Source organism: Pterocles gutturalis, unplaced genomic scaffold, assembly GCF_000699245.1.
Source record: "Pterocles gutturalis isolate BGI_N339 unplaced genomic scaffold, ASM69924v1 scaffold4056, whole genome shotgun sequence".
NCBI classification, from domain to species: Eukaryota; Metazoa; Chordata; class Aves; order Pterocliformes; family Pteroclidae; genus Pterocles; species Pterocles gutturalis.
The window spans coordinates 4,172-22,255 of record NW_010100128.1 but is presented as its reverse complement, the minus strand read 5'-3'; the positions used below and the strand labels follow the sequence as shown (position 1 = coordinate 22,255).

At 41.3% G+C, this 18,084-nt stretch overlaps 1 protein-coding gene across 1 annotated transcript in view; it reads right to left on the bottom strand.

Annotated features, from left to right (window-relative positions):
• UNC5C (unc-5 homolog C (C. elegans)) overlaps nt 1-15,921 on the bottom strand; it is an 85,491-nt gene extending 69,570 nt beyond the window's left edge. Inside the window, exons 1-2 of the mRNA XM_010078390.1 lie at nt 15,897-15,921; nt 15,436-15,657 (exon numbers count right to left, since the gene is read on the bottom strand). Of these exons, the coding sequence (XP_010076692.1) occupies nt 15,436-15,657; nt 15,897-15,921 (247 nt within the window). The remainder of the gene's footprint in view (nt 1-15,435; nt 15,658-15,896) is intronic.
• Between the last annotated feature and the right edge of the window lie 2,163 nt (nt 15,922-18,084).

The window sequence follows — 18,084 nt, the reverse complement described above, 5'->3', positions numbered from 1 at the left end:
GTGCCTGTAGTTCACGCAAGTGTTTATCAAACTGATTACAGGTGAGTGCAAAACCTCTGAATGTAAAATTAGAATTCACTTTATAAAATGAGTCTCTGTATTTTGCCTATGTATATTTAGGACAAAACAAATTAAGAGATTAGCAGTAATTTATGCAGCATACAACCTACCTGCTACTGGCCAATTCTACTTTGTCACAGTGCTAGGTAACAAAATGTCACCCTCTCACAGAAAATACCTCCTCTACTTTGCCTTATTAGAAATATACTGAATTTTTCAGTCTAGTTCCTCATTTGGCTAAGCTATACAGCAGGTGAAGATATGCAGCATAAATATTTTCTTACAACACTTGAGTAAACTGCATATTCCCAGAACTCACAGAATCACATAGGTGGTGGCATAATCCAGAAGAAGTCAGGATCTTCCGATTTTAAAGCAATGCAATAACAAACACAGCTGAAGGGACAGAAGAGAAATGGGGGCAGCTAGTATGCTTGACAGGTCCCTTCTAATGTGTATAAATCCATAAGGAGCATCCATACAGTATTTTTAACTTGTACTTTCCCTGTGATGAATAGCTAGAATATGACAGAGAAATGCATTTGCTTCCACTGTCCAAACGTGATTTGCATTCAACCAAGTGAGATCTGTTCCTGTAGCCTCTTGCAACCCATCTGGATCTTGAGTATGAAGACAGATATGTGAAGATACTGGGTCTAATTATCACTGTCCTATTTCTGGCAAGAAGATTGTGAAGAGAGGAGCTTTAAAATGAAAACGCAGAAAAACAAATTAATTTAAAGCAATTATTAAAAATAAATAGTAATTGTATCTTAAGATTGTTCACTGAAAAAAACCACAGAGCCTTAAAAATGCATCCCCAGGTTGCTGGGATCTTTCTGCACAAGTGTTTCTTTCTGATCTCGGCGAACAACTGCAACATGCCCAAGAGAGAAGCAATGGAGGAAGTTTTACAACTTGAGTAGGAGGAAGTAAGAAAATTTCAGGAAAAAAACAAAACAAAAAATATTTGCTGTCCTCTCTGGGTCCTGACTACACAGATCCGGATCTGCTGGGTTGTAAAAGCTGTCACAGAGGTTGCTCGAGGCTGGGGCTATTTATACCCACAGATTGGTCAGATTTAATACACCTACCTAAACGTGGCATCACAAAAATAAATTACGTTGGTGGAATTTCCCTAAAGAGAGGTCCAAAACCATAAGGAGACTAAAGGAGCCATTAGGAGACTAAATAAACTAGTTGAAGACAGCCTTTTCCCTGTAATAGTTTTCTGCTCAGCTGAGGACAGAGGATGAAGGCTCAGGGCATTTGGCATAATCAGTCTGCAATGATGCCCCAGTCCCACAAATTAAATAGGTTCTTCATGAGTGACTCTTTTACATATTTAGCAGCACAGCATATACAGTTAGTTATTTCAATAAAATAAATGTATCTCTGGGACTAACACAACTTGGGCTCTGAAAAGGAGTAGGAAGGAACTAGAACTTTACTTATTTCTGCATTTGCACATTAGTGAGGGATTAATGGGTGGAGAGAGGCAGAGGGAGCCTTGCTCAGGCTGCCTCCTGCTATTGTGTGCAGCCAAACGAGCACAGGAGAGAGGCACTGGCTGACGGGATATATAAAAAATAAAATTACTACTCCTCCTGGAGTAAAAGGAAGAGTAAGGAGGGAATTGTGCCTCACACGCATGGTCTTTGTTATAAACTCTATCCTAGAAACACAATCAAGCAAAGATGCACTTCATTCCCATGGTCCCCAAGTGCTTCACTTCGCTGGCTATACAAACTGCGAGGTCAATTAGCTGGTCTTCAGAGGCAGAAATGTTATCTTTTTTAATGTATGCAAATGAAATATAATTGTATGATATTACGGTAGATTATTAGCAACTGCAGAAATAACTCACGGGTCCCATATTCCACCCGCCAAAGTAATTGGCAAATTTCCCGATGATTTTAATAGGAGCCAATTTGACAATCAGACTCCTTTCTTTCCAGAGGGAAACAAAAATGTCTTATGAGGTTCTGCAACCGAATATGACTGCTCAAGACAAGGAATTATCACTGTAAATGTCTGAAACAGAAGATTATTATCAATTAATCAAACGTAATTATCCAGCCTGGAGTCAGTCCAGGTCACAGAGTTAGTATCTACACCTCACTGGGCACAGTTCTGCCAAGAAATTATTTTGATGTGTTTTGGCTGCCGTAAATGTTCGGCACTTGAAATTAATACCCTACATGTGTGAAAATATTCCTCAGGACTTTGACAAAGCAATTTTTGTGGAAGTATTATATTGGCAGGTGTCTGACCCTCTGGCACACCACTAAACGTGAGCTATTTAGTTGCAAGACTGAACTGCACTAAGAACCTGTGTGGGTATTTCGTTTATTTTCTCTGGAAGTAGAAGTTGAAACAATTTCCCTGCTTTTGTGCTTTCATTTGCCCTAAAGGTATTTCATTAATTAGTAAACACGTACGCCATAGAACACATTTCTCAAGAAGATGGAACTTTATGACCTACTGGTCTGGAAAAAGACATCACTATAATACATGCATAGAGACTGCAGGTGTATCACAGCCACTGTAACTAAGTATAGGAATACAGCCCCTTTTCATGCAGCTAACTTGCAACCCTTTACAAGTTCAATTTCTTGAAATCAGTACTCCCAAACCTGACGTTCAGTGCTTTCTGACTCACAGTTCATTTTTCTATTTATTAGGAGTAGAAGAGGAGAGAGAAGAAATACTTCATGAATGTTACTCAGTCAGGATGGATTTGAATTACATAAATATACCTACTTTTTAATGCAAGACGTGGGTGGAAGGAGAATCCTGCTACCAAAAAAGAAAACAGGAGTTTTGTGATCATTTCAGGAGGGGCTGGATTAACTCCACAGTATTTGGCAAAAAGGATAAAAGCATTTTCAGTTCTCATAGTTCCCATCTGTCTTGCATTTCATACAAAGCTTCATCCAAAAAATCCTTAAAACAGCATCACATTTTTTGCTTCATTAAAGTGGCCAAGACCATCCACCAGAGTGGTATGATTGTAAACACCCTCAGTAAAAGGTAACCAGATCACTTTCTCATTATGCAGTCCTTTGTCATTAGATTGTTCTTTGATGGTTAAACTTAAGTGACCAAACCCAAGAATTACCATCCCTTTACTCACCAATAGCTCAGAATGACCTGGTCGATTCATTTAATCACTTAGCACAGGTGCTATGAAGAACTTGTCTCTGTAGCAGAAGGCTGATCACCTCGGTGAAATAACCTTTTCACAAAGGTAAAAATCATACCAGTGCTATGTCAGAACTGAAATTTATCTACCCTCTTGCAGAGATAGATCCCTTGCAGTAAGAGAGTCATTCCACTCAAATATATCGGAGTACTTAAACTATGGAATTTGGTGCTTAAAAAATGAATAAATAGGCTATGCACAAGAACAACGGCTTCAAATATTGAAGCTCTTGCTGAGAAAAATGTACTCTGTGCATCCTAATGGGCCAGAGATGATTGCATAACAGCACACTTTGCCTATAGCTTATTCTCTATATAGAGCAGCTGTAATCTTAACAAAAGATAGATAGACAGACAGATACCTAGAGATGGTTTGAAAGGGCAACAGCTTTAACACCCAGTAATCCTTCACACTGCGATTGCACGCACCTGGTTTTGCCTCAGTACTGCTTTTCCCTAAATTCTGGCTGGCTGATGATACAAAATGACTGCATCCAGATTACAAACAATTTCCCACAAATATTAGCTTAAGTATTTAAATTCAAGGCTTCCAGCTATTTTTGCTCTCTTCATAACTTCTTCTTTAGGAAAGAGATACATTCTTAAATCAATACAGATGAAGACAATCGCCTAATAAAGTCAAGTTTGCACCAGTTTGCATCAATCAGCTATGGCACCTAATTAATGGTAGTGAGTTAAGCTAAAATCCCAGCTTCCCTACTATTTTTTAACTGACTGACTTACACAAAAATTACAAAGGACTGCCTTCAGAGGGATTTTACTTTGAACTGGAATTACAGAACACACATTCAGCTTGGCTTTTACTTTGTTTTAGTAAAAAGGCCTTTTGGTTCTTTTGCCATTAACAGCTGAAGGCCCGAGTTGTGTAAAATGCAGGGAAGATTTCAAAACTGAGATCTGGAATGCTGGTGGAAAGCAAAGCACATGCCCTGGTCCCTGCCGGCATGGCAGAGGCGGGCAGTACAGCCCATGGGCTTGTCCCCTTGGGGCAGGTAAAATAGCCCCTCTGCTCTCTCCTCCCCCGGCCAACCTCAAGCTGACTGCTTGCTTTCTATAAGCCTTGAACTATTGCCTTTCAACACTTCAGAACAGCATTGGGTTGCTTGTTCTCAGCCTATAAACAGTTCAGAGACAAAGGAAAAACACCCTTCCGCCTGTTTCCTAATGGAGGCTGTTTTCTGGTTGATGGCATTTTTTTGCTAATATGCACAAATAGCTCCAAAATGTGTTTGTTCTCTTCCACACAGAACAACGTGTGCCTATTGTTGCTGCTTTTTTTCTTTTTCCCCGTACAGAAGTAATAATCATGCTCTGGTGTAGCAGGACTACAAAGAAAACCTCACTACAAGCATATATTTATGTTCAACCGTGGGCATCGTAATTTCTGAACTCACACAGACTAAGGTCTAGGAGCAGAAACAAACGCAAGTCGAAGCATCTTGATCCAAGCTATCCTGACAGTAAGCAGCCTCAAGCAGCGGTATCAGAGCAATTCTCTGCCAGGCTCGTGCTACTTACAAGGAGCTGGAAGAAGAGAGGTCATCTGCATAGGAAAGCACGAGTAGGAGCTCTCAGCAGCTTCAGTTTTTGGGTCAAAGCCCAACCTTCCCTTCTTTTGGTTGAAGCACATGCAGCTGAGAAAAGCTGTTGGGGTTTTTTGGGGTTTTTTTTCAAGGGTGAGGAAAAAAACGTGCCAGTGGTTCATGTTTTACTTAAAGCTGCAGTTGAGACTTCACAAAGGAAATCTGTGCACTTTTTACTTCTGGTTCAGAGGATTTACATGCTCCTTCTAATGATCTGGGCCTTCAGCACTGGGTAATGCTTCCCAGTCCCCAGCTTAGTGCTCATGCAAAATTGAAGCACTTTTGAGGCAGTTTAGAGCCTACAGATGAATCTCAATGTGCAGGCAAAAAAAAAAAAAAAAAAAAGAATAATGGTTGTTTAGCACTTCACTAGAAGAAGCTGAGGAAATTATGAAAAAAAAAATTCTATTGAACTTCAAACATCTGGGAAGCCAACCGAGAGCATCTGAATTTTAAACAGTATGTTTACATTCCCTCTGCATAGTGGAAGGGGGGAAGGCAGGGAAATGAGCAATAAATAGGTTTGTGTGTAAATTTTTACATAAAAATATACACCAGATTGTGTATATTATCAACTCAGTGACATATACGTGAGTGTGTGTGTATATATATATACACATATATAGCTACCTGCACATGTTCTTATGTACCACTCCCACTCTGAGGGGTTGTGAGAAGCAGAGACAAGGTGAAAACACCTTATTTCTGTGAACTTGACGCAGCAACACAGTTCAGTGGCTGGTGCAGCTATTGTAGGAACAAGGACAGTCTCAACGTGACACAAGGGGTCACTCGGGAGCCTTCCTCAGCAGTCATTTTCCTATTTTTTTAGCCCAAGATGCGCAGGAAGAGCAGGCTGGGGGAAGTAGAAGCACCGCCATTTTTCGCAGTTGTCCTGCATGTTAGGGATGGCGTTTCACAGCTGACTTAGGTATCTTGAAAAAAAAATTTAAAAATATTAAAAAGGCAAGCAGCTGCCTTCAAAGCGGCTTTGTCCAGTGCCATGTCAAGTGAAGTGACTTTCAGCAGACAGAGATGAAGCTCTGGGAATTTACTGTCTGCTCTCCCATCCAGTGTGTTTTCGGGGCTGTGCCAGGGCAGCAGTCAAAACATCAGTTCCCAAACACCAGGAGGCTTTCCTTAATTTGTAACGAAGAAAAGAACCATGGCAGGAAGGCATGCCAAAAGGCAGGCTGATGGTCACAGAAGTCATTTAGTGTGTACGTGTTTCTGGATACAGCACAGCTCACGATCCCCGTCAGGCACCAGGGATGTGAGCAAGTCGCTCTGCAGATCCACGTGAGTTTGACAGAAAAAAATACTTTTTTCATTATTGTCCTGGGTTCAGCTGGGATAGGGTTAATTTTTCACAGAAACTGGGAGGTGGGCATAGCCAAAGGGATATGCCTGGGATATAAGGGGAAGCTAGCCAGGAGAGGGGTGGGGGTCTTCCTGAAGCTCTTGGTGGTGAGAAGGTTTTTCCATTGTATCAGTGTTTTCGTTGTATTCTATATCTTGTCTTACTATTATATTCTCCTTTTTCTCATGTTGTATTATTAAAATCTGTTGTTACCTCAACTCATGAGGTTCCACCTTTTTTTTTTTTTTTTTTTTTAAATCCTTTCCCTCCTATCTTACCGGGAGGGGGAAAGGTGGGCAGGGGAGGGGAGAGAGGGACCTGTGGTGGTGGCCCTGACCCAAGACAATTGCGTATGTAAATGTCATCAATGGTATCCTTGTAATTGTGGCTACCTCTCTCTTTTTTTCCTTTTTTTTCTTTTTTTTCTTTTTTTTCTTTTTTTTCACAGGTACCCACTCCAACTGAATTCCAACACTGGTTTCCACCTTAGTTGAAAACCAAAAGCATTAAAACTAAACCCCAAAACAAGCCTGATCCACTTCTAGGCATCGTTATTCTTCAGGCCTGGTAATCCTTCCTCCCGTTCAGAGGAGGGCATGGCAACTGACCGGGGTGCAGTGTCAGCACACATTACAGAAACATAATTATACAAGTCACCGGGAAGCCAAAAGCAGCAATCAGCCAGCTGAGATCCTCTCTAAAATCAAGACCTGGGAGCAAATCATAGAAGAGGCTGCAAAAGACTAAAAATCAGTATTCAGGGGGGAAGAAGAGACACAGAAGAGTGACAAAAAGACTCCCTTTCTGCTCTCACAATCAAAAAGTAAAGAGGGATGAGAAGTTACAAGGAATTGTGAAAGGCATCCCATCAAAACCTGATGAGAAAGAGCTGTACGTAACCTTGCCAGTGAATAGCAGTCCTGCTGGTACCTACCACATCCCACTGCTTGTTTATGTAGTCATCAGGAAGGCACGGACAGCAATGAGAACATCAATGAGGGCAGCACCAAATTAGGTCCTGTACAGGTCAGAGCTGCACGGGACAGCCAGCTCTCCTTCCCTTACACGTTAGCGATGATTTGGTACTCCATCCATGTAGTGAAAAAAGCCTCACTAAATCCAATTTATGAGCAATGGTTGTTCCATATAAATAGTTTGGCTTTTTTTTTTTTTTAAGGAAAAAAAAAAAAAAAAAGAGGATTTTTCCAGTCTAGTCTTAAATTATAGGTATTCTTCACAGAATAACTTCACTGTCTAATGAGCTAATAGAGAAAAAAAAATTAGAAGATACCACTCAGGTAACTGAGACACAAGATTACAGACTTCAAGGGACTCAAGACAACACCACCTAAATGTCTTTCACAGTCATCAACACCCTAACGTCTCTAAACAGGGTTAGACTACACTTCCATTAGACTACATTTCCAGTGACTGCATCAGACTATAACTTGTTCTCAACAAAGTATGGTATAATTTGGACCTTCCATTTCCCTGAATATTTTCAGGGATTTTCACAAAAGAACTACAGACCTATTAGTCCTACTCTTTCTCCTATTTAATTAACTGAAAGCCCTACATTTATAGGATGCAAGAGTTCCTGTCCTTGCATTGCTGGGGTGCTACTGACTGTAGCACTTTTGTTTGGCAACACACAAGACCTTGGCTCTGCTTTCTCTTCCACCACTCCCTGTATTCAGAAAACAGTTGTTTTCCATTTAGGCCAACAGACGCAGGACGGAGACTAACCTTTGGGACTCGCTTCCAAACCAAGCTGACATTTATTGGCCTTCAGGCACCAGACCGCCCTCGCTGCGGAGGCTCCAGATCCCACACAAAGGGTGTTCAGCTCCAAAGGAGCCAGGGGACATGGATGGAAAAAAGGAAGTGTTGCTGTGCAAAGCCAGGGCTAGTCTGAAGCTCTGGTGGGTGGACTGATGTCTGAAGATGTAATTTGGGGAATTAACGGGATGATGAGTGTGTAACAAAGGGTTTAATGAAGGAAAAACCTGGAGGGAGGTAAGGTGTAGGCTGGAAATATTCAGGGGGGTATCCTCAAATGCTTCAGATGTATGCACTAAGCATCCATATTCCTCCTCTTATTATTTTAAATAACTTTGTCTCCTGTCTCAGATTTATTTTTCTAGAAGCCCACAGGAAACCTTCAGGACAATTAGGCAAACAGCTGTGGATAGGAAGTTAATGCTGCAACAAGAAATGAATGAATACCCTACAGCTTTCATCTTTGGTCCCAAAGCACTCTGCATAGGTAAGTAAGAGACATTGAGTGATTTGCACAGAGATACATGGTGTATCCACCAAATTGGAACAGGCAAATGACCCTTCCCATGGACCCACCATTGCTCACAGGAAGAGAGGGAGCAGGATTGGAAGGAGTGAACATGTAAAGAAGATGCCTACATGTAAGAGCTAGGAGCAGCCTTCCACGAAGTCTTATAGGGACAAAAAGCCCACACACAACAGTTTGATTAAAGAAGAAATTAATGATACGTTAATTTATGTTTCCTAAGTGTGTTACACATGGTGGATACTCAGTGGAGTCTAAACTCAAAAACCCCACAGTCGTTGGCTAGCTTCCATACAAAAAGATAATCTTCCTTGGTTTGGGGGATGGTTTTGTATTGCCTCCAATCAGATTTCCCTCCAGAAGCAAATATCTGGCCCAATGTTCTTATTCTGTTCATAAAAAGATTATTTCCCTTCTTCAGGTCAGGGCTGACCTTAGTGATTTCTCTACTTGCTTCAACAAAAATAAACTCCATTTTGAATTTATATCCTAGAAAACAGTGATTCTCTGCCTCTGTGTGTGTGCTGCTTCTGAAGTTTCCAAACCAGCTCTTTTTCTATCAAAGTATACTAATTACTCAAGAAAGAAGTGGAAACTTTGCCTGCTTGCAAAAAATGCCTGCAGCAGCTTTGTTGATGGGTATTCCCTTGATCTGGGCGTGCTGAGGACCGTGTTCCCAGCAGCTGGCTTTGAATACACAAGCTGCAAGAAGAAAGAATTTCTCTTGAAGCAGTGACGGATACAGGGCTCCTCTTCCCCAGGAGAGCTGCCCATCAGGCCATGGGGAGTGACAAGCAGAGAGAAGATGGCCTGAGTGACATCTAAAAGGGCTGCAACCTAAATGTCAAATGGGAAAAAATGTGTGGGTTTGTTCATCTACTTTTATGTACGCAAACGGCCTATATTTCCCTGGAGAACACCAGTTCTCTGGTGAAACTGAGTGGTCTGCTCCCTTCTGCACCAGCTGCAGCATTTTAGACCATACACACAAACATGTTTCACTTACAGTGTCCTTCCAAAGAGGGGACAGACTTCGAATTGCTAAAGAAAATGGACTGTGGCATCAATTCTAACCCACACCTCAAAACTATTAATAGAAGCATTTGGGAAGAGATATACAGACACATTTTTAAATTTCCTTGAAATGAGTTGGATTAGGGTAGAGTATTGAAGGAGCAGAGCTAAAAATTGGCAATACGTTGCTGAGAAATAATTTTTTTGAATTGGGGTGCTTCATGTTTGTAATGGATTTGATCCGATGACAAACAGAAAATGAAATTACTTGTGACAATAGTGGAATGAAAACAATCCTTATTTATGGCACATGGCTACCCTTACTAACATAACCCCAAGGTATCCTACCCCAGAGAGTCAAATATTGCAGGCTAAGTACAACTGGAACATTTAGCATCACTTGCAATTTCCTTAGTGAAGTTAATAGGAAAACTAGCTGCATTTGTTCACAAAAATAGCTTGTTTCCCTTATCTTTTGGTCTCTTGAAAAACAGTGCAGAGAATTAAGAGGCTACAGCATGTCAAGAAGCAAAAAGAGATTAAGGAAGATGTGCAGAGTGGGAAAAGAGCAGTAAAGGATGGAAGATCTGTGGGTCACAGAAAAGAAGTAAACTGGTTCCCCTCTGTGCTCCTCTCCCTGGGCTGTGCCTACACGGGGGTGGGGGGCACCTGCATTTCATATTTGGGCTCCTAAGTTAAGTTCTTCAACACTGGTATTCAAAGAAGTGTCATATTTTAAAAAAATAACAATAGCTTTTCTTATTTATTAAAAAAATTACCAAGACCAACAAGCACAACTGCTCAAAATGAGAGGCTCCATGATGATCTTCGCTGTATAATCAATAGTCCCACCTTAAATCATGTCCCAACCAGTTGATGTGACATTTGCCATCAGGGCAATGCAACCTTCCAAAACATGGTGTCACAAGCACCAAAATAAACAGCCTTCATGAGATGTGCACACAGAGAGGAAGATGAAGTGATAAAGCACTGTGTGATGGAAGTGTTTTTTCTGCCTCTGTACACGGTGCCAGAAGAGCAGAGACAGTCGCGGTGGAGGTTTCCCCACTGCTGCCTTGGCTGCAGCATCTTGTAAGAGCTCTTTTAAAGGCAAAAGGGCAGATGTCAATCTTTGATCCTCCTGTCGAGAGGGTGGTCTATTAAAGACTTAGCTAGCTGGGTACCTACTCCCTCGACAGGCTGCCAAACCTATTCCTTAAGGTAACAACCTCCTATTCACTAGATCAATGCTGCTTAGATGTCAAAAGCTCAGCCTCCTTTCATCAAATCTGCAAGTCATCCAAAAATACTTTATTAATGGTGCGAGGTAAGCGCGGGAATCCCAGAACTGGCTACATAAAGAAACTGAAACAAAGAAATCCAAGATTTCTGTCTGAAAAGAAGAGAATACTCATCCACCTGAGCACAGTTCGATAACCATTCTTAATCAGACTAAAATCGTATTCTGAGCCAGATTCTAACTTCATCGTTTATGTTGATTTGTGGGGAGGCAGAGAGTTGAAGGGGCAGCTCAAGGGAAAGCCCTCGGAGCCACCTATACTCCTTGCTGAAGGCTGGGTGGCACCAGGGATGCTCCTGGGGGACATTAGGTCTCCTGTGAGCCTGTTTCTGAAGGCAGGACATGGAAAAAAGGATTAGCAACTTCACCTGCTCCATAACAGAGCCTCCTTCAGCATGCCTTTCCTCTGATTGCACAGATAAGCCTGTTCATTTTGCATTAGCTGGGCCCTCAGGCCAAGCTCAAGAGTCCTGATTTGGTCTTGCTGCTATTTGGGAACTGGAGGAGGTCATCAGCAAACTCCTTGAGCCCTTCTCTCCCTATGCATCCCAGCAAAAGAAGACAGAAAGCACAGGCAAACAATAATGCTGGCTGAATTGCCCAATATGTCTACTTAATTAGCACTTAGACGAGTCCCAAATGTTGTTTTCTCCTTCCTTGAAGCAGAGAGAAGAACATGTCACTGGCCTTGCAGAGGGCAAGAGGGGTTTTATAGATCATTTCACCTTAACAGTCATGGAGAAACTATTATGATGCATATCCAAACTGAAAAGACAAAAGCAAGGTCCCTGTACTGATTTTTCTCTGTTGTACATCACTGGGATGTGGGGTTGGATTTAACAGCATTTAATCCCTCTGGACAAATGAACGGGGTGCAGGGCACTGATTTTCTATACACCCACAACTGTCCCACCACTGCAGAACTGCGGTGTGTGTCCGAAAAAATATTTCTCCATAAAAAGCACATGCAAAACAAAACCTTTTGCTAGAGTCATTTTCAGAGGTACAGTGATTTGGAAAATGTGCACAAATTGCTCGAACAGTTATTGATGCTATTGAGCTTCCTGCCCTGTGACAATGGAATTTTCTGCCCCTGAAAGCATCGGTTCTGCAGCATTCCTTTTACTTTTCGTTGCTGTTATCTTTTATGACAGTCAGCCATAAAATCAAATGTGTTCCCTCAAAACAACTTTCATCTTTGTTGTTTAAAACCAGTGTTCTTGTTCTTTACATATATTTTTTCCACATTAATGGGAAAACATTCCAGTAAAAACATAAAAAAGACCTGCCTTGCATTTCATGTACATAGGAAATGAAAGAGTCAAAGATGTGTACTAAAGATTTTCAAAGCACCCGTTTGGCTTCTTTATGACAATGCTTAGCTTTTTCCATAAAGAAGAAAAATTCCAGTGAGTCTAGGATTAAAAACCAGAGTGTAATGATCTTCTATGTAAAGCTTCTGGCTTCTGAGACTCAGCCATTGGAATTTTATTTTATTTTTTTTTTTTTGCAAGGCTCTCTCTTCAGCCTAATTGAATTAAATAAAGCAGTACTAGAACACCCTGTCACTGTTACTGCTCTCATCTTCTCCAACCAGAAGGCAACAACTCCCACAGAGTCCCTGTGCATGTTCTTTACAGCAGTGCCTTACCTACTTGTTAAAAATATCCCACAGTGCAAAGTCCATACAACTCTAACTTTGTACCTTCTCTCTCTTACAAAGACAAAAAAAATACATATATGCATAGGAAAAAGATATACATATTTATTCACCTTCTTAGTATCTTCACCATTTCTATCTAGCAGCTCTCTTCAGTGAGAGCTTGTCTGCGCTCTCATTCCATCTCTTGTCCCACTACTGCTGCTGTGCTGTTGTCTCTGCTTTGATCAATGACAGAAACAAATTTGTCTTATAAGAGGAGTTAATCATCTCTACATAGATTTCATTCTTGGGCACAGGCTCAAAGTCCATGAACACATCATTCTTTGCAAACCAAAGCCTATTTCTCTCTTTCATGCATCATTTACAACCCCAAGATGATGTACAGCTAGCATCACACCCGTACTTCAGTCCTCTGTTTTTTTACCGATTACCAGCCCTTTAGAAAAGAAAGCACAGGTGACCTTTCCCGTTTTCCTCTCATATATTCTGTTGTCTGTTTGTCTTGTTTTCCTTTCCCCTGCTTTTCTACCTAAAGAAACGAGAGAAAGCCTGTTTCAAAAATGGCAGCAGAAGGCTGCCTCAGCATGGTGCTCTTCTTCAGATTTAGGCAGAACAGACCTTAAGAATGGTGAAATAACAGGAAAGAAGAATTGCTTGGATTGCAGTTGGTTGGATACAGGTGCTTGGATTACATGACCAACCCAGCATAAACACTATGTAACTGAGATCCCTTTGGCCCCTGGGTTACCCATGTGAAGGACAGACCTGACCTGGTTTGGGACAATTTCTCCAGCCCCTCCAACCGCAACCCTTAAGCCCACAGCTGCCTAGGCTTGGGCTGTCACCCTCACGCCACCCAGCAGCCACTCCTGCCATGCCCTAGGTTACAACTACTGCGCTAGCTAGCCAAACATAGCCAAAGAAACCAAAAAAGCCTCAAAACTGGTAGAGTCCAAGCTTCCACACCAACGATCTCACACCTTCTTCCTTGGGCACCAGAATGAATCCCCACAGTCACTGTCTCCTGTAACTTTTTCTCCAGCTCCATCTGCAGTGCATCTATTTTCCCAATCTTCCTTTGCTTTGAAGAAGGTATTATTTTACCACCACCTTAAATACTATTTTACCACTACCTTAAATACATTGTTTACCCATTTCTATACTGCGTGCTATGAGCCCTAGATTCTCAGTCTACTTACAGGAATGTGCACTGCAACCATGCTGCATTAACCAACTTTCTGGCAACAACCAGATTGACTGACAAATTTCGGTTCTGATGACCGTTTCATTTTAACAAGCTATTAGTGTGGCTGGGTTTGTGGCTCTTGTGCTAATAATCTGATGTGCACAGCTTTTGACACCCTCCTCCCCCCCCACACTCCAGTAGATTATGTTAATCCCTAATTGGATACAGGTTTCATTTGCATATAATTACTGCTGTTTGTTATGCAAAACATTTGTTTTCTAATATATTCAGATGCATCTCTTTTCAAGACTGGCCTTCTACATTTGTAGAATGCAATTTGCTTTACGGCATCATGGAGTTTTTCCACAATGAGATTTTTGACAAAAGAGAATGCATTGTTCACCTGTAGAGAAAAAAAATTCACCTGTAGCAAAACATTATCATGTTTCTGAATGATGATGTTAATAAGAGCTTAGAAAATTAACACAGTGATAGCTGGCCTCCTGCTTGTCCTTCTTCATTCCGGTGGACTCCCATGGATGAAAAAGATTGAAGGCATATTAAGTAACAAGAATTTATTTTTTCAGTTTTTCTGCTGCAGTCAACTTGTTGGAAAAGCCAATTCTTACAAACAAATAAACAGGCCCAAAGTTTAATACACATTTTTTTTTCTCCAGCCTTTCTTCCTACACCCACCTGCTCTTTTTCAAGCTGAGAGCACCGCAGTACCATTAAAAGCTTATGCTTTTGATCTCTGTGCAAATAAATGAGCTGAAACAAATAAAACCCAGTTCACAAGAGACTTCCAAGACATCTGGTGGAGTTATTTTTCTAAGTAATTAGACCAAGTGGTGGTATAATTCCCAAATGAAGGTACCTTCCTGCTTGGTATCCAGTTATTTCTCAGAGCCATCAAAACAGCAGTAAGTCTCACTTCTCTCCTTGAGTGTGACCCAAACTCTATTGATTACCAGTCTGCCTAAATGGGAACAATCATATCTTTGATTTATGCTGGTTTATCAAATTTATTTTTAAAACTCCTTTTTTTTTTTTTTTCACCCTTTTTCCCCCTTTTTGGTACTATGAGGGTCCTATTTTCTTTTCCTCGAATGTCAGTGGGATTTCTGGTATTGACTGAGGAAGAATAAGGCTCTCTGCTTTTTTTTTTTTCCCTTGCTAACCTACCGTAGTTCTCCTTTGTATAGTCTCTGTGAAGCAAGCAGAAAAGTGTAATGGAATAACTGCCAGATGCTTGCTCTGGATCAACACACTGCTTTAAACGGTGCCCAGGTGTGCTTTCTCCTTGCTTTCTTGCCAGAAGCTGAGTAAAGTTCTCCTGTTTTTTCCCGAAGCAAACCAATTGCTCTTTGGCACTTTGGGGTGACTGTGGTTCTTGGTCCCAGGGCAACCACTGGGAATTTATGACACTGGGGAAGTGAACCAGGAGTAGACCTGGCTGAGAAAGCAATTCCATTTTGTTTGTGCACAGTTGTCCTGGTTTTTTTTTGTTTCAAACTTGGGCAGGGAGCTCTACAATCATGTTTTACTAACCAACCTGGATGCAGACAGCACCTCTGTGCCATGACAGCTAATGTTCAGTAACACCAGATACAGAATTCACAGCTGTATCAAGAGTAAGGAAAAATAGGTGCCATGTGAAATAGCTGCTAGATTAAAAAGGTGGGCTTGATATTAATGCTTTTCAATTCTCAGTCCTCCATGACATAATGCAGACTCACCAGAGGTTTCATCTAGTCTCTCATCCACCACATGGTCCTTCTGATGAACCCATTCACTGTTGCACTTAAAATAGATCTGCGTGGCTGGGCTTGCTTTGCAGTACAGGTTCACAGGCTTGTTCTTCACTATGTAAGCCTCTTCGGGTTCGATGAGGAAGTGGGGCAATGGCTCCGGAGGATCAGATGGAAAAGTTTCTGGGAGTTCATGAAAAAAATCGTCATCTGTAGAGAAGAGATAAAAAGGACAAATGAAACAACCAAAATTCACCTGACAAAGATTTACAAAGCACTTTCTGAAAAAAGTACGCTCAAAAGGAGCGTACTTTTCGAATAAAATGTTATCTTAGGAGCATTCCTAGACTGAGGCTTAAATGCACTGCTTTTTTCAGACTAGAAGAAATTGTTCTTTACATCCTGAGCTCTCTTTCCTCGATGTGACATGCCAGGATGTGCGCACTCACATGGCTGGGAACAGTCCTTTGTCATCATCGCCTGCAATACCAGCAATAAAGCATTATGTTAGTGCTTGGGAGAGTTGCCTGAAAAACTGTAAAAAGAAATAATAGAAACTTTTGGAGGCTTCAAGGTCACACTTTTCAATAGTGACTTATCGCACTGTTTAATCAAGTGCACGCACACAGTCAGTGTTGGCCGAGGCTGTTCAAAATAGGAAACAGCGCCTTTCACTTCAGACGAGCAATTTGAAATCTGCTCTAAGGGCAAAAGACTAAATGCAAGTCCAGTCTACGTCTCTTTGTTCATACTCTGACTCTCTTGCTAAGACTGCTAATGCAGGCGGCCAAGCTATGCTTTATTTACTTTGTAATACACTAGTCTGTGCAGACCTCACTATGGAGCAGAATTGGGAGCTGGGACGTGGGGCAGAGCAGCTGTGGGATGGTGACATTTTGGGCCAACATAGAATCACAGAATCGTTTGAGTTGGAAGGGACCATGGAGGTCAACTAGTCCAACCCCCATGGATGCATCATATTGACATAAGGAAGCTCTGCACCTCTCTGGTGCTGCTGGTAATGAATAAAGTCGACACAAGAAGTCTGGAAAAGGAGCAAAAGAACCCTGAAGTAGCTATCATTATACACAGTGACAGATGCTGCTGATGATCAATAAAACACCAAAGAACATCAAACTAAAAATACTGGGGAAGGCTGGCTGTCTTCTCCCTGCCACTCTTCATGAAGACGACATGTCAGACAGCTCCCTCCCCATACCTGAGACACATCTGAGCAGGCTGCATCCAGAATTACAAGGGGCATGAAAGGCTCTCCTTCCAGCCACTGCTTTTGCAGAAAGCCAAGAAGGAACAGATGAAGGAGAAGGTAATACAGTACCCACCACGTAGCAACATGGAGGCAGACTGCTCGTCTTTATCAGCAATGGGAATACCTTACACAGCAAAAGATTTTCTGAACCTCTTGAACTATTTATGAAGAGAGCATATGTTCACCAATTGATTTTTTCTCCCCTTCTTATTAATTTAAAAATACTCCTGCCCTTTTGAGTGTCTCATTTTACAAAGTGTAACAGTCCTGACTCACTACCACATCCCTCCCTGAGAGCTAATAGAACTGAACTCGTTCAATGACAGAAGAAAGAGCCGCTAAATAAGGCCTGGCATTTTTCTAGCAAAGGGAAAATCTTTTACATTCTATTTCCATCTCCAACAATTCATCTCCAAATACTCACATTAAATTTAGTTTTTATCGCTTTCTCACCCTTCCTTTTTTTTCCTGTGGGTTTCCTTTTCACTCTGACCACACCAGCCTCCTTTATCTGCATCCCCATGTCCTTGCTCCATTTTGCTCCTCAGTAAAAACTTTGGAACAATTTTTTTTTTTTTTTTTTGAAAAATCCAAAGAGAAAGGTGACTTACAATAAGCTAATGGGAATTTATATTTGGTTTCCTGACAGCAAAACACACCTGAACTGCAGCAAGAGGCTTTTCAACATTCCCCATCCTCTGCTATCCCTACCTCCTGCTCTTCCCCACTCCCTCCCTCTCCCACAGGCTGCTCCATAAACATCCACAACACAGCAACACTCGAGATGAATAATTTCCCCTGAATTGCCACAGGACGTATCTTTTTCTTCTGGTCATTTAATTGCAAATCAGCGAGCAGACAGATGGAAACTAACAAAGCACACGTGTTTTATAATTAAACAAGTATTGCTTCACTAATTTCTGGTGACTGGAAGAACAAATGTATTTATTTTCACCACTAGATTTCTGCATGTTATCAAAGACAATAAGTACGCTGCCTAACCAATTAACTGCATCTTATCAAAGATGTAACTAGAAAGTCTAAAAGGAGGGATCAGCAAGCTACAGAAAAGAAAAAATGTGTTTTTAAAAATTATTTCTTTAATCAGCCTGGAGAATGTGTGCAGGTTTTGACTTTCCCTCCTGAAGGTAACTGCTTCTAATATTGAAATATTATTTTTACGTTAAAGTGGATTTACCGTACTGCCCAGTATGTGATAACCTAGCCTCATGTTTTGATTGTGGTGCTAGCTGTTTCTCTCCACCAGCCTGGCATCCTGCAGTCAGGTATGAGCCAGTTTTCTCACTGGCTCCTTGCTATAATTCCACCTTACTCTTTTTAAGCAAAAATAAAGCCTGGTTTTATTT